Source organism: Jaculus jaculus, chromosome 1, assembly GCF_020740685.1.
Source record: "Jaculus jaculus isolate mJacJac1 chromosome 1, mJacJac1.mat.Y.cur, whole genome shotgun sequence".
Classification (NCBI taxonomy): Eukaryota; Metazoa; Chordata; class Mammalia; order Rodentia; family Dipodidae; genus Jaculus; species Jaculus jaculus.
Window position 1 is genome coordinate 183,015,997 of NC_059102.1, and position 26,330 is coordinate 183,042,326.

The window sequence follows — 26,330 nt, forward strand, 5'->3', positions numbered from 1 at the left end:
TGCAAGCAAGCCCCTTTAACTGCTGAGCCATCTCTGTAGCCTTCACTGGGACTTCCAATGGCACTCCCTTTTCTTTGAAAAGACTTAGTGGAGGCTGACTCTTAGCAGGACTACTCACATCTTCTTTCCCACTCGCACAAGGCATAGCAGGCTTGGCTTTCTTTCCTACTGAGATCTCTTGTGACCTGGCTGTGACTCACTAAACCACAGCCATGCAATACATACTGCTTCTTCCCCAAGGTGAATGACTGTGTTTTGGGGCAAGCTTCCTGGCCTTGGGCCAGTTGTTTTACTTCTCTAGTCTTTGACTGCAAAAGGAGAGTGGACAGGATGATGTGTGAGATTCATAGTTACCTCTTAGCCTTTATGATCTGTATGTAGGTCTTTTGAAATTTTTTTTTCTTTCTTCAAGGTAGGGACTTGTTCTAGTCCAGACTGAGCTGGAATTAACTATGTAGTCTTAGGTTGGCTTCAACTCACATGAATACTCCTATCTCTGCCTCCCCAGTACTGGGACTAAAGGCCACTATGTCTTTTGAAGTCTTAACTTTGTCCCAAGATTATTGAGCTCGTTTTCATGTACCTATCTGTCCCCAACTGGGTAGGAGATTATGAAATAGTACAGAATAGTAAGGTGCTGGCCTTGTTCCTTCTGTTACAGGGTTTCAGGAGCTAAGGTGATGCTGGTTATAAGCAAAGACCTTTGCATAGTGGCTGAGTTGGCTTGTGGTCTGTAACCAGGATGCTGAACGGATGAACTGTCTTTGCAGTTCCACAGAACCTTTAAAAAATGTCATCTTTTAATTCCTTACCCTTTGTACCCAATTTGTATAATTCTAAAAACAAAACACACAAAAAAAGAAGCTTATTTCTTACACAGCTGCAGTTCACTAATTACTTCCTGTCCTTGCATCAACTTCCTGTTGCCAAGCAAGGGTAGCCCAGAGTGGTTTCCTGATTTCTGGGAAGGGAGAAATTCCTTGCTTTCCCCACACCAAAGCAGCTGTGCACTGGCAAATGTTTTGTGAACCTTTTGGCTGGTGGGAATCAGTTTGAGAAGTAAAAGTTGCTTTCACTTATAACTGATGTAATGTGTGGTTGTGGGAATAGGGAAGACAGAAGCTTTGATGTTTTAAACTAGAGAATTAAAATCCTTGTATAGAAAAAGAAAAAAGGAAAAGCTTAAGAAAATCCTTGCATAGAAAAGGAACGTAACATTTACTGACTAGTTTCTTATACTAATTTTTTTTTGAAGACATGGAGGTTTCTAAGATTAAATCCAGCTTTATGTTTCAGCCTAAAACTAGCTAAAATAATATATAATTATTTAGTTTAAAAACCCTAGCAGTCATTCTGAACAACATATTTACTATTTATCCGAATACCACGTTCTCCACTGAAATTGGCTTGCATGTATAAAAGGCTCCGTGGATCCCAAAACACTGAACCATCTGTACCACATCGGTGGGGTAGCTAGTGAGCTGTGGAGACAGGAGAAAAGAGGGGTGGAGGAGTGAGCAGTTGTGTGCAAAATGTAGGTGCTTGAAAGGCCCCAAAGATGCCTTGTTTTTTCTTTTTCTTTTTCTTTTTTTTTGTTAGACTTGCTGACCAGAGAGCCCCAGTGTTCTGTGGTTTCTGCGATTACAGGCATGTGTGGTCGCACCCAACCATTGACATGGGTTCTGAAGAATCAAACTTGGGGTGAATCAGGACCTCCCAGGACCTCATCCTTGTGTAGCAAATGATCTTACCCACCAAGCCATCTTTAATATCATTCCTATCAATCTTATATTACTGTTTTTAAAAGAAATTTTAGGAAATTACACAGGGTGTCAACTTTTTATTCTAATACTTCTTCTGTAGAACATTGTCATGTACTAAAGAGGAATAACAGGCAGGCCTTGAAACAGCACGGTAGGAAAGAGCCTTCAAGTCAGCCAGGCTTGTTTAAGAAAGGTCTTAAATTTTTTTTTTTTTTTTTTTTTTGAAATTTATTTTAGGGAGAGAGAGGCAGATAGAGAGAATGGGTGTGCCAGGGCCTGCAATCATTGCAAACGAATTCCAGGCGCATGTGCCCCCTTGTGCAGCTGGCTTACATGGGTCTTGGGGAATTGAACCTGGGTCCTTTGGCTTTGCAGGCAAGTGCCTTAACCACTAAGCCATCTCTCCTAAGAGAGATTTTTGAAATACAGTCTGAATTTAACCAGTCATGTTCTGTAGTGTCTTAGAACTGGTGATTGACTTCTGTTTAAGTGGTTATTGGTAGGATCATTAAGCACTTCTAGACTGTGAAAGATGGACAGCTGCAAATGGTTTACCAAAGCAACCTCCTTCCTACCTTTCTCAGCACTGCAGGAGACCTGTGTGGATGACTTTGCCTGCTCCTTCACAGTTTGCTTGTAGTGTGTACAAAAACCTCTTACCTTACCTGGTTACTGTGCTTGAGTATGTATTTATTTTTGGTGTGTCTGTACTGTGATGTGATAGGTGTGATGTGTGTGCACAGTGTCTGCATGTATGTGTGCATATGTGCACGTGTGTGTGGAGACTAGAGGAAGACATCAGGTATCCTCCACCACCTTACTTCCTGACACAGTCTGTCACTGAACCTGAATGACCAGGGAGCCCCAGCAATCCCCTGTCTCTGCCCCCACTCTCAGCACTGGGATTACAGGTGTGTGTGGCCACATGTGACTTTTTACATGGGTGCTGAGGGTCACACTCATGTCTTCATGCCTGTGCAGTAAAAGGCTCTTACCTGCTAAGCCATCTCCCCAGGCCCCATATATTTTTTTTCTTTTTTAAAGACAGGGTTTTGCTGTGTAACCCAGGCTGATCTAGAATTCTCTATGTAGCCTAGTCCTCAAACTCTCAATTCTTTTCCCTTAACCTCCCAAGTGTGGGGATTACAGGAGAGGCCCATCAGACCTGTTTTATTTCACCCAGTTTTGAAAAACAAACTTGTAAGGAGCCAGGCTTCTTTGTGCATATTCGACATGCTCTACTCTGTAGATGGACTTGTCTCACAGGCCCCCAGCTCACCCCTGGCGACAGCGCTGTTTCCTCTGAAAGCCACCAGCTACCTTGTCTCCACCCTGCCCCTTCCCCACGCCACTCTCCTGTCCCCACGATCTCCTTTGGCTTTGTTCCTAAATAAATCATCCTCTCAGCTGTGACCGGGTTCTCACAAGTTCCTAACTCTGAGGACGACCCTTCCCTACAGATATTTATACCCTTCCCCAGCGTCTCCTGCCGTGGCAGTGTTGTTCCGCCGCCTGGATTCTCTGAGAGAAGCATGACAGGTTTTGTTCCGGGACCCTTATCTGGCTGCAAGCAGTTTGTAAATCACTGGCTGTAGTAGGTGTTCCTATGACTTTCCAAGTTGACTGTCACCTCCTCCTGTGTGGTGTGTGAGTCTCAGCAGGTGGAAATCTCCCCAGGGCTGAGCGGGTTTGATATCTTAACACGGTGCTGGGTCTCACTAGGCCTGGCACCTAACATTTTCCCTTTGCTCATCTGCCTACGAAATTGATAGATGCCATCTGCCACTTTGGTATGAAGAAGAAGAAAGATAATGGTGACATGCGTTAAGAGTTCTGTTGCTTTTAGATTATTGACATTTTAGCCAGAATGCATCTGCCTTGTGTAAGAAATGATTTTGTCAGTTATAGGAGGCTAGTTTAAATTGGCTGCCAGGGAAACTTTTACCTTTAAAACAGCTTCCTGGCCTTCAGCACCTCCCTAGGTGTCACTGAGCTTTGTCCTGAACAGCAACCCCAGCCTGGCTCACCCTCAGCTTCCTGACCAGTTTCTGATTGTCTTGGGTTCTGACCACCCTTCTGAATGCCCCATTCCTCGTTTGTTCATTTTTTTTTCTTTCTTTCTTTTTTATTTTTTTATTTGAGAGTGATGGGGGGGAGGGGCAGATAGAGAGAAAGAGAGAATGGGTGCACCAGGGCTTCCAGAAACTGCAAATGAATTCCAGATGCAAGCACCCCATTATGCGTCTGGCTAACATGGGACCTGGGGAATTGAGCCTCGAACCGGGGTACTTAGGCTTCCCAGGCAAGTGCTTAACTGCTAAGCCGTCTCTCCAGCCCGTTCCTGGTTCTCTGTTACACCTGCCTGTTCGCTGGTGCTGGCCTTGGGCCCCCCATGCTCTCCTGTCTGCCCTCACCTCTGGCTGACAGCTCATCGCAGCAGTCTGGCTCTTGGACTCTCATTTTGACAGCTCCTTGGAGGTGGGGTTGCTGCTAGTTTTCCCTCTCTTTTCTAAGGAAGAAAGGGAGAGAGACCCATGCCGTATAATTGCCCAGTGCCCTCATTTCAGTCAGAAGTAGTCTTTTCATAACACAACTAATTATTTTTGATATCTCAGCCTGAATGATGGTAATTATATTTTAAAAAGACATGCATGTACCTTGTATCTAAAGGCAGCAGTTTTATTTTTTCCTTTCCTTTTGGGAATTCATTTTATATCAGGAAACTAAAAGATATCCTGGTATATTCCAGTGTTTTATCCTTCCCAAAGTGGTTTTGTTTGTCCATTCGTTTTTCCTGAGAAAGACCGATTCATATGATATTGTTTCATTTAGGACATAAATACCTGCCTACCTGTCATATCTTTTGTCCTCCCATCCCTTCTCATCTTCTTCCCTTCTTCTTCCTTTCCTCTCCCCCTTCCTTCCCTTTCCTGTGCCATTTGACTTTTTCATACCTCAACAAACCAAAAAAAAAAAAAGTCCAATTCCCTACTTTTTAGATTTGAAGCTAGGAATGACTTCCTTTCTAAAGCTTCCCCGTAGGTTGAGTTTAGCCTGTCCTGTGTTGTTGTCCTCCCAGATACCTCCTACTTTCTCCCTCACTTCCTGCCTTCTCAAGACAGGTTCTCATAGCTTAGAGGAACCTAAGACTTGTGTAGCTCAGGCTGGCCTTGAACTGAACTCAGCCCTCTTGCCTGCACCGTCCTAAGCACTGGGATTACAAGCACAAGTCATCTCGCCCAACACTCACCGGATCGTCTGTGATTACTTCTTCACTTGTGTGTCTCTGCACTGCTCCCTGCAACGTCCTTGTTTTCCTGGGCAGTGTCTCCTCTGCTCTGGCACGCTGATAGTCCTTGGAGTATAGTCACACCCTCTGGATATCCGATGAGTGAATGAATGAATGAATGAATGCAGTTTTTGCTAAGTAACTTTTTGTTTATTTACTTATTTTTTGAGGTAGGGTTTCTCTAGCCCAGGCTGACCTGGAATTCATTCACTGTGTAGTCTCAGTGTGGCCTTGAACTCATGGAGATTCTCTTACCTCTGCCTCCCATGTGCTGAGATTAAAGGTGTGTACCACTACACCTGGCTAAATAACAACCTTTTCTTTCATTACTTTGAAGTCTTTATATTTTTACAGTATGTTCATTTATTAGATTTCAGATAATAGGAGCATAAACCCAAAGGTTTACCATGGAAGATGGAGCATGAGCTACTCAAATAAGATTATCTTATTTTTACTGCCATATTTGACATTCCTAGTCCTTTCCTCACCCCGGAGTCACTCAAGGTCTTGTAATGATGCACCTTGAGGAGGAGGTCAGGGCATACTAGATGTGTAAGCACGGATGGGTGCTCATTGCATGCTTCATGACATACTGATAAGGCCATTGACGTCCCTGTCAGGCGTGAGTTCTGTTTTCAGATACATCATTGCTGACAACAAAAAGACAAAGAGCAGAGCACTAAACCAAGGATGTGCTCACTTTGTAATGTGGCCGATGGCCTCCCTGTGACCTCTTGCAGGGTGTGCCTGTGATACAATATTTGGGTGATGTTTTGGACTTATTAGTAACTGACATCCACTAATAAGCCAGTAAGGCCAAGCTAATTATGTGACAGCCAGCAGGTGCCATGCTGGAAGGTTTGGATCAATGAGCAATGGTAATTGAAGCTGAGTGTAATTAATTCTGTGTTTTTTGAGGTATTCAAGTATTTCACTTAAAATCCATCTTTTTTATTTTGAGGTAGGGTCTCACTCTAGTCCAGGCTGAGCTAGAACTTACTATATAGTTTCAGGGTGGCCTTAAACTCACAGTGATCCTCCCATTTTTGCCTCCTAAGTGCTGGGACTAAATACGTACCCCACCACACCCAGCTAAGATCCATTTTTTTTTTTTTATTTGGTTTTTCGAGGTAGGGTCTCACTCTAGCTCAGGCTGACCTGGAACTTACTATGTAGTCTCAGGGTGGCCTTGAACTCACATTGATCCTCCTACCTCTGCCTTTCGAGTGCTGGGATTAAAGGTGTGTGCAACCACGCCCAGCAGATCCATCTGTGAGCTAGAGAAGTGGGACAGATTGCTGACAAGAGAAACAGGCATGAAGATGTACTTGGCTCATGTTCTGTTTCACATCCCCTGGTCACTGCAGAGGAGCCAGAATAACCCCATCTAGACATCTGAGTATGTTTGTAGACTCTGCAGTCAGTCACCTCTCTTCCTCCCCTCCTTCACTGTACCCTTCCTTCTTTCTCCCACTCTTATTGCTCACACTTCTCCATTGGGCTTTGACGATGAAGATCTTTTTATCTTTTTTTTTTTTAATTTTTAATTTATTTATTTGAGAGCGACAGACACAGAGAGAAAGACAGATAGAGGAAGAGAGAGAGAATGGGCGTGCCAGGGCTTCCAGCCTCTGCAAACGAACTCCAGACGCGTGCACCCCCTTGTGCATCTGGCTAACGTGGGACCTGGGGAACTGAGCCTCGAACCGGGGTCCTTAGGCTTCACAGGCAAGCGCTTAACCGCTAAGCCATCTCTCCAGCCCTCTTTTTATCTTTTTTGAGGTGAGGTCTCATTGCAGTCCAGGCTGAATTGGAACCTTGTAGTCCAGGCTAGCTTTGGTCTCAAGACGATTCTGGTCCCCTGCTTCAGCCTCCTGAGTGCCAGGCTAAAGGCGTGCACCATCACGCCTGTTTTTTTTTTTAATTAATTAATTAATTAATTATTATTATTATTTTTTTAGGTAGAGTTTCACTCTAGCCCAGGCAGACCTGGAATTCACTATGTAGTCTCAGGGTGGCCCCGAACTCATGGTGATCCTCCTACCTCTGCCTCCTGAGTGCTGGGATTAAGGGCATGTGCCACCATGCCTGGCTTTTTTTTTTCTATTAGTTATGTACACAGTGTTTATACAGCCATGCTGGTACCATTGTTAGTCTCCTTCCTGTCCTCCCTGCTTTGCAGGGATCCTTTTCGTTGGGAAATGTGGGTCGTGCATTGTGGGGTTAGCCCTCAGTTATGGGTAAGAGGCAATGTCTCTGTGCATAATGTCCCAATATATGGCTCTAATGATCTTTCCGCCCCCTCTTCTGTGAATTTCCCTGAGCCATGTTGGGTTTATTTTAGGTCTACTTTAGTGATGAGGTCTTGGGAGCCTCTGTGTCTCTGGATATCTTATTTGATAGGAGTTAAGTGTTCTCAGTGTCTATCTCTTTTACCCTTGTGCTGGTACCAGGTTTACCAAGAAAGCAGCACTCTTGCTCATTTCTCCAGTTACTTTTGGTTTCAGCTGGAGCCCTGGTGAAGTGCAGTGGGCTGATTCTCTCCTCACAGTTTGCATCCATCTGTAAAAGAGAAGCAAATTCTCCAATGGAGAGTGAAGTCAGCACCAGATAAATGGGATAACCATTGTTATTTTAGATATAATTTAATAGGTGTAGTCCCTCTTGTAGCCCACAATTTCTGGGAGCTTGATAAAGGAGAATGGGCTCATTTTTTGGATATGGTTCTGACTTGTTTCCCAGATCCAGCTATGGGTTCCGTTTCTTCGAACAGATCAGTTAGCCAAATCAAGAGCAGTTGGTTACCCACCATGGCTGTGTGCCACTATTGCACTTGTGTGAGCATCACGTGAGGTTGTTTGCTGCTGAGTAGCTTAGACCATGAGTTGTTTGGACAGATGTTGGTTATTTTCCCCCGTTCGCTCATATAGCACCTTCTGGCACTAGATGAGCTAACTGTCTGGGGACTGATTCTCGTCCAGATTCTAGCCATGTCACTCCATGTTATATTCCAACAGCAGATGGTGTCTTCGGCAGTAGGGTCTTACCACTAACCTTTAGTGGGTCGTTAAGTACTCTGACAGAAATCTGTCTTCTTTTGGGAAACTTTGTAGGTCTCTGATCAACAGCTCATTGTGGATGTTAACCACATACTGGTACTGGGAGTTACAGGCCAGCACCAAGGAAAAGAAGGAAGAAAAAGATAGGTAATATAAAAGAGAGAGAAGAGAAAGAAATAGGAGAAGATTAAGGTTAGTCTTTATCATACCCTCTCCAGGGCCCCATGGTTCAGGTGTTCCTTCTAAGGACCTGATGAATGTTCAACCATTTAGTCTGTCTTTTAGGATGTAGAATTTTATTTTTTATTTTCTTTTGCTTTTGGTTTTTCAAGGTAGGGTCTCACTCTAGCTCAGGCTGACCTGGAATTCACTATGTAGTCTCAGGATGGCCCTGAACTCACAGCGATCCTCCTACCTCTGCCTCCTAAGTGCTGGGATTAGAGGTGTGTGCCACCACGCCCAGTTGTACTTGGGTCTTTTTAAAAGCAATTACTTATTTGCACGCGCATGCTTTTGTGTGTGTATGTGTGTGTGTGTGTGGCAGCAGAGAGGGTGTGCAAGGGTTTCTTGACACTTCAAACAAATGCCCCTTCAGCTTTATGTGGGTGGTTGGGTAATTGAACCCAGGCAGGTAGGCTTTGCAAGCAAGTGTCTTTAACCACTGAGCCATCTCCCCAGCCCCTGATGACAACATCTACTGTCCTTTTGGTTTGGGATTCTCTTGTTCCTCCTTGGTTGAGCTGACTTGTTTATTTACTTATTAGACAGTCTGTGTTGTCAGGAGGCTGGTCTGGAACTCTGCATTCTTCTGCCTCAGTTTCCCCGATGCTGGGATGACAGGTGAGAGCCATCATGCCTGGCTTCCCGTAGTATTGCTAGGGCAGTGTTTTCTACTTTATCTGCTGATGCTTTTTCTTTCTGTTCAACACTTCAGGGGCAGAGAGGGTATCGAAGTGCTTTCCTGAATGGGTGTATACATTTTTTTTATTTTTTAAAAATATTCTAAGCTGGCCGTGGTGGCGCACACCTTTAATCCCAGCAATCGGGAGGCAGAGGTAGGAGGATCATGATGAGTTCAAGGCCACCCTGAGACTACGTAGTGAATTCCAGGTCAGCCTGGGCTAGAATGAAACCCTACCTTGAAACCCCCCCCAAAATACATATATATATTCTATATGGTGGTATGAAGGCCCATTGCCCTTGAGCTCCGGGTAGAACTCAAGTTCCTTGGGGCTGGGGAGACTGCTTAGCAGCTCAAGCCCAAGCACCTGAGTTCTGTTCTTAGACTTCATGTGTCAAACCAGGAGCTGCGCTGGAAGGTGGAGACAGGAGAATTGCCCAGTAACTCTTGGCGAGCTTGACAAAAAGAACAGCAGCAGAGTGCGATCTAGAGAAACCCTGGTCCAAATGAGGTAGACGGCGAGGACTGACCTGAAGGTGCCCTCTGTGTCGTCACAGACACGGCCACATTTATGTATATGCACATTTGTATACATGTCAGCAGTTCCCTTAAACCGATAAGGTATGCATACCCACAGTCTTGTTACTCTAGAGGCTGAGTCAGCAAGATAGGATGTTCGAGGCCATTCTGGGCTATTTATGAGTTCCGGACCAGCCTGAGCTATATAGTGAGAACTTGTCTCAAAACAAAAAAATGTTTCTAGTATATCAAAGGATAAATTTGGGGCTGGAGAGGTGGCTCCGTGGGTAAAAGTGCTTGTTTGCAAGACTTTATGGGCCCAGGTTCAGTTTCCTAGTAACCCACATAAAGCCACATGTACAGAGTGATTCAAGTGTCTGAAGTTTGGCTGTAGTGGTGAGAGGCCCTGGCATGCCCATTTCTTCTCTCTTTCTCTGCTAGGAAAAGGGAGAGGAGAGAAGAAAAGAAGAGATGAGAGGGGAAGGGAGGGAATGGGAGGAGAGGGGGAGAGGGAAAGGAAAGGAAAAAGGGTGACAGGCAGGCAGGTATTTATTTCCTAAATGAAACAATAATAAATAAATAATAAGTGGAAAAAGACAAATTGTGCCAGGTGTGGTGGTTCACTCCTATGATTGCAGCACTCAGGAGACTGGGTTAGGAAGACCCATATGAGTTTGAAGCCAGCTTAGGGCTACAGAATAAGTTCCAAGTTGGCCTGAGCTAGAACCTGCTTAAAAAAAAAAAGTTTAGGGCTGGAGAGATGGCTTAGCGGTTAAGCGCTTGCCTGTGAAGCCTAAGGACCCCGGTTCGAGGCTCGGTTCCCCAGGTCCCACGTTAGCCAGATGCACAAGGGGGCGCATGCGTCTGGAGTTCGTTTGCAGAGGCTGGAAGCCCTGGCGCGCCCATTCTCTCTCTCTCCCTCTATCTGTCTTTCTCTTTGTGTCTGTCACTCTCAAATAAATAAATAAACAAAAAATTTAAAAAAAAAGTTTAAAAAAGCAAGCAAATTATGGCACTTTATAATTTATAGTTTTTGTTTTGTTCAAACTTTACCAAATATTCAAAATGATTTAAAGTTTAGGTGGTTTTATGTGGTGGATAAGAGGCTCTGGAGTCAAACTGTAGGAATTTGCATTCTGGAGCCAGCACTTATAGGAAGATTTTAGGCAAGTTATCCAGAGGATGTGTGTGTGTGTGTGTGTGTGTGTGTGTGTGTGTGTGTGTGTGTGTGTGTATCTGTCTGTCTGTGGTGATGGTGATAGAACCCAGGGTCTCATGCATACCAGGCAAGTGCCTTACCACTCAGCTACAACTCCAGCCCTGGCTTGTTCATTTAAAAAAATTTTTTTAAATTATTTATTTATTTGAGAGTGACAGACCGAGAGAGAAAGAGGCAGAGAGAGAGAGAATGGGCGCGCCAGGGCCTCAGGCCACTGCAAATAAACTCCAGTCGTGTGCGCCCCCTTGTGCATCTGGCTAACATGGGTCCTGGGGAATCGAGCCTCGAACCGGAGTCCTTAGGCTTCACAGGCAAGCTCTTAACCACTAAGCCATCTCTCCAATCCAGGCTTGTTCATTTTTAATCTTGGTTTCCTTAGCTGTACATTTTGGCCGTCAAACTACTAAGGGCACAACAGGCAACAACCTTGTGCAGAAGGCTTGTTGAAGCCACTCATGCAGCTAAAGGTTGTCCCCTCCGCTGCGTCTTCTCACCCTACCTGTCGTGATCTCATGGGATTCATAGCGTTCATAGTGGTGCTTAATTCTCAGGTGAGGGAGGCTTTGTCATTCTCCTGATGTGGAGGAATTCCAAATTAGTGCCTCCTTTTATGACGGTCATGGGGGCCTGCTTGACATCTCCTCCAAGTCAGCACCACCTATGGGCTACGCTTGAGTCTAAGTGACATGGCACGCTCATTAGTAACGAGGCTCTGGACCAGTCATCTTCCAGGCTGGTCCGCTCTTGTTTTCCCCCAGCTATTGGACTGGAGGGAGGATAGATGACAGTAGGCCTTCTGGAAAGTTTGTCGTGAGCCCCACAGGAACCAATTTACCAGTAGTTTCCAGTGAACAAGTTCAAGGGCTTGGTCAAGCTCATGAGAAGGCTGTTTATGAGGTTCTAAGAAGCGACAGGAGTAAGCAGGCTACTCTGTAGGAAGTTGGCAGACTGTGAGGAGCGGGCTGAGTGTGAACCTTGTACTCTGCACAGACACAGGTTTCTCATGCAGCTCCTGTGCTTGAGGTGAGGATAGGATATGTGCGCGCATCACAACTTCTATAGGCATTTATGGTGACTACCAGCAGGGCAGGTTTGGGGACCTCCCTGCTTGTTTTTATAATTGTTCACGATCTTGTTTGCGAAAGTAATACTCTATGACTCATCCTTTCTCTCCCTCTCTAGCTCTGGCTGGCTTCAAACCCCCTTTCTTCCCTTTATCTCCCAAGTATTGAGTTCGTAGGTATCTACCACCATGCCAGGTTTATACAGCACTGGGGCTTGGACCCTGGGCTTCATGCATGCTAGGCAAGCACTGTGCTAACTGAGCTCTCTCTATTCCCAGCCCCTGTGACTTTCTCAATTACCAAGAGAACCTAGCATTGTGTATAGCACATAAAAAGAAATTAAAATGGATGCTTTAGAATTGTAGGCATAATTATGATGGCCGAATGATGGTTTTGTCTTACAGTAACAAAATGCTTTCTAATTTTGTAAATGGTAATATAGTTTGGGCTTTGAGGAATAAGATATTTTGCATCTGTAAAATGTTCTAAGTTAAGCTTTGCATGCCCAAATACAATGTAAGCAGCTGGTATAATTGAAGGTAATGCTACCTTTGCTTGGTCATTTGGAATCTTTTTAAGTTTTGCAGCAGGGCAGGGCATTTGACTCAGTTTAGTTTTCTGCATCATAGTGTGAGGCTTCCATGTGCATTTCTGCTGCCCTGTTTTTTTTTTTTAATTTTTTTTGTTCATTTTTTATTTATTTATTTGAGAGCGACAGACATAGAGAGAAAGACAGATAGAGGGAGAGAGAGAGAATGGGCGCGCCAGGGCTTCCAGCCACTGCAAACGAACTCCAGACGCGTGTGCCCCCTTGTGCATCTGGCTAACGTGGGACCTGGGGAACCGAGCCTCGAACCAGGGTCCTTAGGCTTCATAGGCAAGCGCTTAACCGCTAAGCCATCTCTCCAGCCCATCTGCTGCCCTGTTTTTATTCCGGTAGCCTCTCCTCCTACAACCTAGAAAGGCTTGCTCTGTAGCTTGTTCATGTTGAGAAATGAGTCATCAAGTTTGGGAAGACTTCTGTATTAAATAAAGGCAGCATTGTGAGGGCACTTTGAGCCTTTCTTTTTTTTTTTAACTTTTACTGACAACCTCCATGCATATAGACAGTGTGCCATGATCATAATCCCCTCTCACCATCCTCCATCTTTCCCTCACCTGTCCCCCTCCTTTGGATCCCTTCTTTCCAAATAGTCCCTTTTCTATTTTGATGCCATAGAGAAGGGTCTTTCTTTCTTTCTATCTATCTATCTATCTTTTTTTTTTTTTTATTGACAACTTCTATACTTACAGACAGTAAACCATGGTATTCCCCTGTCCCCTCCTTTCCCCTTTACAACTCCACTCTCTATCATATCCCCTCTCTCCATTAGGGCTCTTTCTTTATCACACTGTTTGCTATGTCCTTCATGTTTTGGGGTACTGATCTAAAGGAAAGCAGGTTCCTAATTAGTAAGCTTCAGAAACTAGCCTTTTAACTGCAAGAGTTTTACATAGGATGCTCAGTTCATTCATTATTATTTATTTATTTGAGAGTGAGAGAGAAAGGATGGGCATGCCAGGCCTCTAGCCACTGTAGATGAACTCTAGATGCATGTGCCACCATGTACATCTGGCTTTTTGTGTGTACTGGGGAATCAGACCTGGGTCCTCAGGCTTGGCTGGCAAGCGCCTTAACTGCTAAGCCATCTCTCCAGCTCTATATTCATTATTAGAGTCATTTACTTTTGTTTCCCCTTTGCCAACAGTCAAAATTTGCTGTGTGATGTCACAATTGTGGCTGAAGACATGGAAATCTCAGCTCATAGAGTGGTGCTGGCTGCCTGCAGTCCTTATTTCCACGCCATGTTTACAGGTATGGTGCAGTTTTATTTTAAAAATGCACTCAGATTTGAGGTTTTCTTCCCATGCTTTCCTTTGTCAGTAACAATCATTTTATGAAATGAAGAACTGTAATGGAAGGAAATGCACTTATTTCCTGTTAAGATTCCCACTTTGTTTCTCATTGTCATGGTCAGAAAAAGAATACACACAAGACTCATTTGTGCTCAGCATAAACCAGTAGGTTTGTGTTTATGTGCATTTCCTCACTGTGCTTTCTGCCATTTAAAACAGCTTTCTAGCACCTAAAATTTATTTTTTTAAATATGTCTTTATGAGAGAGAGAGAGAGACAGACAGACAGATAGACAGAGACAGTTGGCACACCAGGACTTCTTGCTGCTTCAAATGAACTCTAGATGCATGTGCCACAATTTTTTTCCTTGTAAAGGAAAAGTTTGTACTATCTATATATATGTTTTACATTTGCTTCATCCAGTATTTATCATGAACAAAAATTATTTATTATCATTTTATTTTATTTTATATCCTTTTATTTAGAAATATGAGAAAACAGGCTAATTTATCTATAAGCTTAAGTTTGAATTTGGCAAGTATAAAACCATAGCTTGTTTTTAGTACTTCTGGAGAAAATAATTTATGTTTGTTTTGCTTGAAGTAATTTGTGCTTGTTACATGAAAGCCTCATTTAAAAATATCAGAAATTAGAGCTGGAGATGTAGCCTAGGGTAGAGCACTTGTTTATCATGCACAAGGCTCTAGTTTTACTTCCCTGTGCTTCAAAACAATTAAATATGCATAGTGTCCTTATTGGTGGAGGATTTATTAAAGATGACCCCTCACCCCCAGTGGATGCCTGAAATTGTGGTCAGTACCAAATTCTAAAAATCTAAGCCATGGGTTTTTTTTTTTTGTTTGTTTGTTGGTTTTTCGAGGTAGGGTTTCACTCTAGCCCAGGCTGACCTGGAATTTACTATGTAGTCTCAGGGTGGCCTTGAACTCATAGTGATCCTCCTGCCTCTGCCTCCCAAGTACAGGGATTAAAGGCATGCATCACCACACCCCACTCCCAAGCCATGTTTTTTTTTTTTTCCCTCTGTCTACAAACATATAATGTAGAATTTAATATATAATTAAGGCAAAGAACAGCAGCCTAGATTAATAGTTAAATGGGACAGAAATAGTAATATGCTATCAGAAATCACCAATGTAGTACTACTTTTGTGCTTTGGGGGTGCCATTATTAAAATGTATTACGATGCGATATCACGATAGTCAGCCTGACACTCCAGGTAGCTACTAGTGACTGACAGGTAGCATATGTGGGCATATAATGCTGACTAGCGTGATGATTCATGTCCCAGATGGGACACAGCTGGATGCCACTGAGAGCAGTGTCCAATTTAAAACTTGTTTATTTCTGGAACTTTTAATATTTTGGGGTGATGGTTGTCTGTGGGTAACCACAACTACAGAAAGTAAGGGCTGTGGTAAGGGGAGACTCCTGTAATCCTGTACATCCATGACTTTATGGTCTCAGTGTATTGGAGCACCAAACAGAAATACACATGTGGCTGCACCAAAGTGTGATCAGGCCGTGCTGCTCACGATCATGCTGTAGACCGTTGAATACTTGAATATGCCAGGCATATTGTCAGATGCTTCACAAACACGCAGGCAGTATGACTGCTTCCTGCTCCAAACTGGGGGGGGGGGGGACGAGAGGTGCTCACCTCACGTGAGTGGCAGCATGTGGAGATCTGCGTGCTGTACGGTGACCAGGTGGTAGGACTGTGAGAACAGCATTCATAGGAGGGAGCAGCCTTTCTTAGTGGCTGCGGAGCGTTCATGTGGATGCAGGTGGCGCATGCTGGCGTGCAGGGGGGGACCTCGTAACAACTTTCTGTGTCTTGCTAGTGGAACGGACACTGGAGCCCACCACACTGTTGAGCCTTTTGTAGTTTCGCTCTTCCTCTGCAGTTGAGCAGTCAGGAATGGAAGAAGGATAGCAGATGGGCTGTGAGCCAAGTTCAGGATGTGATTTGGTAGGGGCCTGTCAGCCAAGACTGATCTGAAAATCGATGCTAATAGGTGAAACTAGTCAGATCTTCATGTTCTGGCATTCACTGTGTTCTCTTGGTTTATGTCGTATTTATTACTTCTGGACACCTTTCTAGAGTCTTTGGGCTTGTCAGAGAATTTGATCCAGAATATCTTGGCCTGGAATTCCTTATTAAAGTGCTGTCCTCTCTGAAGGGCCAACCTTCAAGTGCCACTTTTTAAAGATTATATATATATAATATACATACATACATACACATATATATATATATGTGTGTGTGTGTGTGTGTATATGCATATATATACACACACACACACACACACACACACACACACACACATACATACACATACACACACAGATATTTCTCTCCCCTCCCCCATTTCCCCCTTCACAACCTGGTTCTCCATCATATCCCCTCCCTCTCTCCATTGGTGTCTCTTCTAATGTGATGTCATCCATCCTCCTTTTCTCCTATTATTATCTCCTATTGTGTAGGTATTGCTAGGGACTGTGAGGTCATAGGTATTGCCTCCAGCCCATTGAGGCCAATTTCTATCCAGACAGTTGCATGTAAGGAGTGGTACCCTTCCTTTGGCTCTTAACATTCTTTCCTGCACCTCTTCAATGGACTCTGAGCCTTGGAGGGTGTGATAGAGATGTTTCAGTGCTGGACACTCCTCCATTTCTTCTTCTCAGTACTCTGTTGCCTTTTGGACTATCCCGGTGGTCATCGTCATCTGAAAAGAGAAACTTCTCTAACCAGAAGTGAGAGTAGCATTAATATGAGTATGAACATTAAGTGTAGTACTTTCAGGGCAGTTTGATGAGAGTAATATATGCATTTATTCAGGCAAGAGCAGGCTTTATACCCCTAAGGCTCATGACCTCCCCTGCCATAGGCTTTTGATTAGGTTTTCAGTACCAGGCATGTATTCCTTCCCATAGAGTGGACCTGTAGTCCAGTGAGAGAGCAGTTGGTTTTCCCCAGTGCAGACATGCCATTTAGACATTTGGCCGGTCTGGCCAAACTTGACGCTTCCAGTATCCACTGTTTTCACTGCTGATTACTTCTGTCTCCCATAAGGCTGCATATAGTACATCTTTTTCCAGCTTTCAGTTGGCTGGCCTACAGGGAGGTTTTCAGCTTGGCACCAGCTTGATTTCTCAGTGACTTTGCCACTCAGGTATGTGAAGTCTTCAGCATTAGGGTCTTACCATCTGTTTCTTTTTTTTTTTTTTTAATTTTTTATTTATTTATTTGAGAGCGACAGACACAGAGAAAGACACATAGAGGGAGAGAGAGAGAATGGGCGCGCCAGCCTCTGCAAACGAACTCCAGATGTGTGCGCCCCCTGTGCATCTGGCTAACGTGGGACCTGGGGAACCGAGCCTCGAACCGGGGTCCTTAGGCTTCACAGGCAAGCGCTTAACCGCTAAGCCATCTCTCCAGCCCCCATCTGTTTCTTAAGGGAAACCAAGGGCCTTGGCAATAGCCTATAATGTTTTAGAGGCAACAGGGACCTCCCTGACCAACAACTCACTGGAAGGTATCCCAACCTTGGCACTGAAAATCTTCCAGTAACAATCTATGGCTTCTGGATGTACCATTATCCGAAAAAGTAGGTTTTCATATGCCTTATTCAGAATATCTTAAATTTTGATTGACCCTATCCCCCATCCATCCCGCCCTTCTTTCATACAGTCTCTTCCCTTGGTCTTGCTTAGGCTTTTCCCCTCCTTGTAGTCTGTTCTTGTACTTACATATATATAATACTATCCCCTTAAGACCTTCCCTTTCCTCCCTCGCTTACAGCCTTTTTCTAGCTTATGGGCCTCTGCTACTGATTTTTGGTTCTAGCTCTCACACAAGTCTATACATTTCTAGCTAGGATCCACATATGAGAGAGAACATGCAATGCTTGGCTTTCTAGGCCTGGGTTACCTTACTTCGTATAGTCCTTTCCAGATCCATCCATTTCCCTGAAAATTTCATAATTTCATTTTTTTTTCTGCTGAATAGAACTCCATTGTATAAATATGCCAATCTTCATTATCCACTTATCTGTGAATAGACATCTAGGCTGGTTCCATTTCCTAGCTATTATGAATAGAGCAGCAATAAACATTGTTGTGCAGGTATCTCTAAGGTAGTGAGGAGAGTCATTAGTATATATGCCTAGGAGTGCTGTAGCTGGATCACATAGTAAATCTATTTTGAGCTGTCTCAAGGACCTCCACACTGATTTCCACAATGGCTGTAACAGACTACATTCCCACCAACAGTGCAGAAGGGTTCCCCGTTTACCACATCCCCGCCACCATTTATTGTCATTTGTTTTCTTGATGGTAGCCATTCTGACAGGAGTGAGGTGGAATCTCAAAGTAGTTTTAATCTGCATTTAACTGATGGCTAAGGACATAAAACACTTTTTTAGATGTTTATATGCCATCTGTATTTCTTCTGATGCTAACTCTATTTAGTTCCATAGACCTTTTATTTTTTTTTAAATTTTTTTATCTATTTTCAAGCAGAGAGAGAGAGGAGAGAGGAGAGAGGAGAGGAGAGGAGAGGCAGATAGAGAAAGAATGGGCATGCCAGGGCCTCTAGCCACTGCAGATGAACTCCAGATGCATGTGCTCCTTGTGCATCTGGCTTACATGGGTCCTGGAGAATTGAACCTGGGTCCTTTGGCTTCATAGGCAAATGCCTTAACCGCTAAGCCATCTCTCCAGGCCCCATAGACCACTTTTTTTTTTTAAAGCCGGGCGTGGTGGTGCACAGCTTTTTTTTTTGTTGTTGTTATTTTTATTTATTTATTTGAGAGAGATAGACAAAGAGGCAGAGAGAGAGAGAATGGGTGTGCCAGGGCCTCCAGCCACTGCAAATGAACTCCAGACGCGTGTGCCCCCTTGTGCACCTGGATAACGTGGGTCCTGGGGAGTCGAGCCTTGAATCAGGGTCCTTAGGCTTCACAGGCAAGCGCTTAACTGCTAAGCCATCTCTCCAGCCATAGACCACTTTTTAATTGGGTTGTTTGATTTCTTATTGTTTTGTTTTTTGAATTCTTTGTATATTCTGGATATTAATCCTCTGTCAGATGTGTAGCTGGCAAACATTTTCTCCCATTCTGTAGGTTGTCTTTTTGCTCTATACACAGTGTCCTTTGCTGTACAAAAGTTTTGTAATTTCATGAGAACCCAGTAGTTGAATAGTGGTTTTATTTCCTGAGCAACTGGGGTTATATTCAGGAAGTCATTTCCTATGCCAATATGTTGAAGCGTTTCCCTACCTTTTCCTCTAGCAATTTCAGAGTTTCAGGTCTGATAGTAACATCTCTGATCCACTTAGATTTGATTCTTGTGGATGGAGAAAAACAAGGATCTGTTTTCAGTCCTTCTACATATAGATATCCAGTTTTCCCAGCACTACTTGTTGAAGAGGCTATCGTTTCTCCAATGACTAATTTGGTATTTTTGTCAAAAATCAGATGGCTGTAGCTACATGTCTGTCTTTGTGCCAATGCCATGCTGTTTTTGTTACTGTGGCTTTGTGATATAGCTTAAAATAGGGTATGGTGATACCACTAACTGTATTTTTGTTGCTCAAAATAGTTTTGGCTATTCGAGGTTCTTTTTGTGCTTTAAAATGAATTTTAGGAATGTTTTTTCTATTTCTGTGAAGAATACCATTGGAAATTTAATGGGTATTGCATTAAATGTGTAGATTGTTTTTGTCAAGATTGACATTTTCACAATATTGATTCTTCCAATCCAAGAACATGGAATGTCTTTCCATTTCCTTGTGTCTTCTATAATTTCTCACTTGAGTGTTTTAAAGTTTTCATCATAGAGATCCTTCACTTCCTTGGTTAAGTTTATTCCAAGGTACTTTTTTTTTTTGAGGCAATTGGGAATGGGAGAGATTCCCTTATTTCATCTTCTGCATGTTTGTTGTTAGTATATAGGATAACTACTGATTTCTGTGTATTTATTTTGTATCCTGCTACATTGCTAAAAGTCTTTTATCAGCACTAACAGTTTGCTGGTAGAGTCTTTTAATGTATAGAATCATATCATCTGCAAATAATAATAATTTGATCTCTTCCTTTCCAATTTATATCCCTTTTAACAGTGTCTTTTGCCTTATCACTATAGCTAAGACTTCCAGTACTATATTAAATAGAAGTGGGGACAGTGGACACCCTTGTTTTGTTCCTGAATTTAGTGCAAAAGCTTCAAGTTTTTCTCTATTTAGTATTATGTTAGCTGTAGGTTTGTCATAAATAGCTTTTATTATGTTGAGATATGTTCCTTCTATTCACAGTTTCTTTTGCCATGAAGGGATGTTGGATTTTGTCAAATGCCTTTTCTGCATCTAATGATAAGATCGTGTGATTTTTGTCATTCAGACCATTTATATTATGTATTTATTAATTTGTGTATGTTGAATCATCCCTGCATCCCTGGGCAAAGCCAACTTGGTCAGGGTGGATAATCTTTTTGATATATTCTTGTATTTTGTTTGCAAATATTTTGTTGAGAATTTTTGCATCTGTGCTAATGAGGAAGATTAGTCTGTAATATTCTTTTTGTGTGTGTGTGTGCTTGGTATCAGGGTGATGCTGGCTTCATAGAAGGAGTTTGGTAGAATTCCTTCCTTTTCTATTTTGTGGAAAAGTTTGAGAAGCATTGGTGTTAGTTCTTCTGTGAAGGTCAGGTAAAATTCACCAGTGAATCCATCAGGGCCTGGACTTTTTTTTAGTTGGTAGACTTTTTATAACTGCTTGGATCTCTGTACTTGATATAGGTCTATTTAAATGATTTATTTCATCTTGATTTAATTTGATAGGTCATATGAATCAAGGGAATTATCCATTTCTTTCAGATTTTCAAACTTAAAAGCATATATATTCTTAAAGTATGTACTTATGATTTTCTGAATTTTTTGGTATCTGTTGTAATTGTACCCTTTTTATCTCTAATTTTATTAAGTTTTATCTTTTTTCTCTTTCTTCTGGTCAGACTTGCTAAGGGTTTATCAATATTATTTATCTTTTCAAAGAACCAACTCTTTGTTTCATTGATTCTTTGGATTTTTTAAATTTTATTTCTATTCATTAATTTCTGTCCTAATTTTTATTATTGCTTCCCATCTGCTGAGTTTGGTTTGCCTTGTTCTTCTTTTTCCAAGGCCTTAAGATGAAGCATTAAATTGTTTGCTTGTGAACACTCTCCTCTTTTTTTTTTAAAGAATTTTTTTTTTTGTTTTTGTTTTTGTTGTGGAAAATTCTTTTTTCACATAAATTTAGAACACTTTAGAATTTAGAATTTAGAATTCTCTTTTCTCATCTATTTGGATGGATAGCTTCTCAGAATAAAGTCTGCTTGGTTGACAGTTGTTATCTTTTAGAACTTGAAGTACATAATTCTAAGCCGTTCTGGATTTTAAAGTTTGTGTTGAGTAATCTGCAGTTATTCTGATGGACTTGACTCTGGAGGTAACTTGTTTTTTCTCTCTAACTGCTTTCAATATATTTTCTTTGGTTTGCATGGTTATTAGTTCAGTTATAACATTATGAAGAGAGGTTCTTTCCAGGTTTTGTCTGTTTGGTATTCTAAAAGCTTCTTATAGCCGGGCGTGGTGGTGCATGCCTTTAATCCCAGCACTTGGGAGGCAGAGGTAGGAGGATCACTGTGAGTTCAAGGCCACCCTGAGACTACAGAGTTAATTCCAGGTCAGCCTGGACCAGAGTGAGACCCTACCTCACCAACCCCCCCCCCAAAAAAAAAATAAAATAAAATAAAAATAAAAGCTTCTGTGTCTGCATTGGCATTTCTTTCCCAATTTGGGGAAATTTTTCTTCTATTATTCTGTTGAAAATGCCTTCTAAGCCTCTGGATTGAAATTTTTCTCCTTCTACTATGCCCTGAATGCTTATGTTTGATCTTTTCATTGTGTCCTGGATACCTTCTAATTCCCATTCATACCTTCTTATGTCTTTTTCTTTGTTTGACTGTATTAGGTCTGCCACCTGGTCTTCTAGTTTAGATGTTCTGTTCTCTCCTTCATCCATTCAACTGGTGAGACTTTCCAGTTTTTTATTTGACTGACCATGTTCTTCAGAGCTCGAATTTCAGCCTGTTTTTCTTCAGTATTTCTATTTCCTTGCTCATGTCTTGTGATGACCTCCTTATTTCGTTAAGCTAGTTTCCTGTGTTATCTTTCAGGAGTTCTTTAATTCCTTTTTCTTCTTCAATTCCTTTCCTTCTTTGATTTCTTGAAGTATAGATATAATCATTTTTTTGAAATCTTTGTCAGACATTTCATTTAAAACTGTCTCATTGGTGATCATTTCTGGTGGATTTATAATTTTTGGTGGGATTGTATTGTTTTGATTCTTTGTGTATCTTGTATTATAATGTAATGATTTTTGCATCCTGAGTTGATTTGATGCTTGGGTTTTCTATTTATCTGCAGTGTTCTTAGATGTGACAATCCACCTTTATATACTTACAGGATATGAGCTTAAGGTGGCAAGTATTGCTTTTGTACTCCAGTCTAGGTGCAGAAGTAATCCTAGGTGGTGTTTGCTTGCTAAGCAAGTATTCTAGTGGACTAGGTAGAAGAGTTTACTGTCAAATTCTAAACTTCAACTGAGCAATATACACATTCAATAAAATCCAGCATAGAGTATGCAATTGTGGTGATTAAAACAGTCTTCTAAAACCAAAATCCCTAAGGGGTTATGTTGTTCTACACCTTTAATTTTATTAGCTCAGAGGTAGAGATTGTTCTGAATTGGCATCCAGGTCAGCCTGGATCTGAATAAGACCCTGTCCTAATAATGACAGAAGCAAAAGATGAAGGCCCTAAAAATCTGGAAGCATGAAAGGCAACAATATCCAACCCCCAAATACAGCTTATTTGAAAATGGCAAAGCCAACCAAGAATATGTAACCCATAATCTGCCGTGACATGGAAGGAGAGATTAGCTCTTCTCATGTAGGCCTGTGTATCTGTTTGTTTGTTTGTTTGGTCAGTTGGCCTCGTTACCTTTTGGGGTGGCTTCCAATGTCACCAACGCTGAGTGCCCACCTCGGTCCCTCTGTGTTGTGCTGTGGAGCTGGAGCTCTGATTAGGTGCATTGGCTGAGGTGCCACTGGGGCTGAATGCCAGAGGCTCACGGTTCTTATGGTTGGAGGCTGGGAGAGTTCAGAATGCTCACACCATCCGGCCTGGATCCTTTTCAGTGTTCCTTAGCTGATCGCATCTGTCTTTCCTTCAGGCGTCTTGACTTTTCAAGGAGGCTGGTGAGGTGGGAAAATCCCCTTGCTTGGTCTCTGTCGCTGCCACTGCTTGTCGTGCTTTGTGGGGTGTTGCGTGCTTGCCGTGGGGTGCATGGATCGTGTGTGTAGGGGGCCGCAGGTGCCTCAGTGGGATTTTGGCCATTCTCCTCCTTTCTGGTGTCTCTCCTGCTTCTCTGCTGTGTCTTAGAATAATCTATACTCCTTCACTTTTCAGAAGAAGAGTGTATTTTGCTGTGGTTCTGCTTAAATCCCTCCCTAGGCTGGTTTGGCATGGCTCCTATGCTGCTATCTTCTCAAGTGCCTCTTTGTTGTAGGAACCACTTAACACTTGGGAAACTGACTTGATAATCTGTGTTTTGATGTCCTAGAGTTTTGTAAGGACTGGATAAGATCATTTTTTGTCAATTTCTTGTTGCTTTTATTGTTCATAGAAAATAGTCTAGCCAAACATGGTGGCATATGTTTGTAATCCCAGCTAGAGGCAGGAGGATCAGGAGTTCAGGATCATGCTGGACAGCAAGTTCAAGGCCAGCTTGGGACACATTAGACTCTGTCTCAAGAAAAAAAGCAAACACACAAGAAACTGCCTAAATTTTTTCAAAAATATTTTATTTGTTATTTATTTGCAAGCAGAGAGATGGGGAGAGGAGGGAAGAAGGGAGGATGGGCAACAGGGCCTCCTGCCATTGCAAAACGAACCCCAATCACATGCATCACGTTGTGTTTCTGGCTCTACATGGGTACTGGGGAATCGAACCTGGGCATTCATGCTTTGCAAGCAGGCACCTTTAATACTGTGCCATCTCTCTACCCCAAGAAACTGCTTATTGATGCTGGCTGTAATTATCATGATCATCATTATTAGTCTTACTCTAAGTTCTGAGATTTCATTTTATTTTGAAAGATTGAAGATTGAGAAAACCTTAGGCTAGACATTTAAATTTTAACCTTTAAAATTAGTGCATATTTCTTGCATAAGGTAATGGGTTTCGAGCTGGAGAGATGGCTCAGCTGTTAAGGTTCTTGCATGTAAAGCTTAATGGCCGAGGTTTGATTCCCCAGTACCCCCATCAAGCCAGATGTACAAAGTGGCACATGCATCTGGAGTTCATTAGCAGTTGCTAGGGGCCCTGGCATGTTCTGTCTCTCTCTGCTTACAATTAAATCAATCATTTTTTAAAAACAATAATGGGTTTTATTGTGAAATTTCCATGCATGCATATGAGTAGTTTGATCATGTTCATCTTTCTGTTACCTTCTCTTATTTTTCTACTCTGCTCCCTTTTGTCTTCTGTAACAGCCCCCCTCTTATTTTTCATAGATTTTTCTTTGGTAAGTGTTTTATATTTTGCAGAGTAACAAAAATGTAGTTATTCATTTAGCCCCACTCACTGGGTACCATGGTGTATGCTTATCGTCTCAACTACTTGACTGGCTGAGCCCAGGAGCTTGAGACCCAGCCTGGGCAACGTAGTAAGGCCCTGTCTTAAGAACAAACAAACTTGGGCTACATAGTAAGTTGGAAGTCTTGGACAATTTGGGCTACAAGAAAGAAAGGGAAAAAAAAGGACTAGATCTGTGAGATCAAGGTTAGTTTCCTTTCCCTGAAGAAAGCCTTAGAAGACTTAGTCTCTGAACTCTCTCAGACCTTTAGACAGCAGTAGAGGAGTGCTGATTATGTCTTTAGATCTCTTTTCTTTAAAATAAATTGCTTTATGATAAATTACATTCCACTTACCTCTTATTTTTGGTCTAATTGTTCTCTGCTCTTCATGTTTTAGTTGACATGCAATTTATGACTATGTGAGCTTTGCCTAATGAAGACAACGAGGCCTTGGAGACATTCTGAGTCTCTAAGTCTTCGTAGAGTATTTCAGTTAGCTGGCAGGAGTCATCTTGCTCTGCAGTTTGTTTCTGCCTGACAGCATCCCTTCTGTACGTGGTCATATTTTGGAATGCCCTGTGCTGAGGTAAACAAAAACTAGGAATACAATATTGATTTTTCTGGCACGTATGAAATGTTCATATGCGTATTATTTAGGCTTAATTTTTAGTTTTTTTAGTAACAAGTGCTATTATTAACCTTTTTGACCCTCACATCCCCTTTCAATATAGTCAGCAATTCTGCAGAGTCTGAGGTAGGCACAGAAATTTGGTCTAGGTAGTTTAGAGTGCATATATTCAGTATTTGCTGAATTCATTATTTATGTTTCCTTCTTTGTCTTTTTTTGTAAATATTTTCATTTATATTTGAGAGAATACGACACAGATTGAAAGCAAGTGTGGGGAGAGGGAGAATATGAAAATGGCAAGGGCCTTTGCGACTGCAGTAAACTCCAGATGCATCAGTCACTTTGTGCATCTGGCCTTATGTGGGTACTGGAGAATTGAACTTGGGCCAACAGACTTGGCAAGCAAGCCCCTTTAACTACTGAGCCATCTCCCCAGTCAATCACAGGTTTTCATTTTGTGAAGTGAAAGACTCTTCAGAGCCAAATCAAGGAGGTTAACTATGACTTGAGAAAGAACATATCAAATTGGGTTTACATCTAATTGGGCTCTTGTATTTTTTTTCAAAAACATTTTACTTATTTGCAGAGGGGGGGGATAAATGAATGAATGAATGGGAGAGAATGGATGTACCAGGGCCCCCAATTGCTGAAATGAACTCCAGATGCATGCGCTACTTTGTGCATCTGGCTATATGTGGGTACTAAGGAATCGAACCTGAGTTGCTAAGCACCTCAGGCAAGCACCTTAAGTGCAGAGCCATCTCTTCAGCCCCTCTTGTGTTTTTAGATTGTTAGAAATATGGACTTACTACTCTAATAAGTATGTTTAGCTTCTAAACTTGAGTGGAAAGTACAGATGCTTAATTTCTACTTTGTCGGTGTGTGCATCTCAGGGTGGCCTTGAACTCATGGCAATCCTCCTACCTCTGCCTCCCGAGTGCTGGGATTAAAGGCATGCGCCACCACGCCCGGCTGATAGCTTCTTTTGCCTTATTGAAGATGAATTAGCAAAATAAACTAAGCTAGAAAATTGTAGATTATTGAACGATTAAGGAGGACACATTTTACATGTCATGTGTACAGTTACATTGGTTTAAGATTCTTGCAGTTGGTAATGACTGTCCTTCCAAATGCTGAGGAGAATTGACAGTTAAGTACTCAACACTAAATTAGAAATCTCTGCTACACTCTCCGAAACCTCTGGAATGTTGCAGAAGAGGGGCCAGAAAGAATGTCAGAGCCAGACGATGGGGAGGAGTACTTGAAATGCTGTCTTTGGGACATTAAGTG

General features: G+C 42.3%; 1 protein-coding gene across 5 annotated transcripts in view; it reads left to right on the forward strand.

The window, feature by feature from the left end:
• Klhl2 (kelch like family member 2) overlaps positions 1–26,330 on the forward strand; it is a 133,385-nt gene that overhangs the window by 17,545 nt on the left and 89,510 nt on the right. For 4 of the 5 annotated variants that reach the window (XM_045132071.1, XM_045132078.1, XM_045132086.1 and 1 more), the window contains one exon: positions 13,563–13,669. In XM_045132071.1, the coding sequence (XP_044988006.1) occupies positions 13,563–13,669 (107 nt within the window). Of the gene's footprint in view, positions 1–13,562; positions 13,670–26,330 lie in introns of those variants that run through there. The other variant, XM_045132105.1, reaches the window with a different exon arrangement.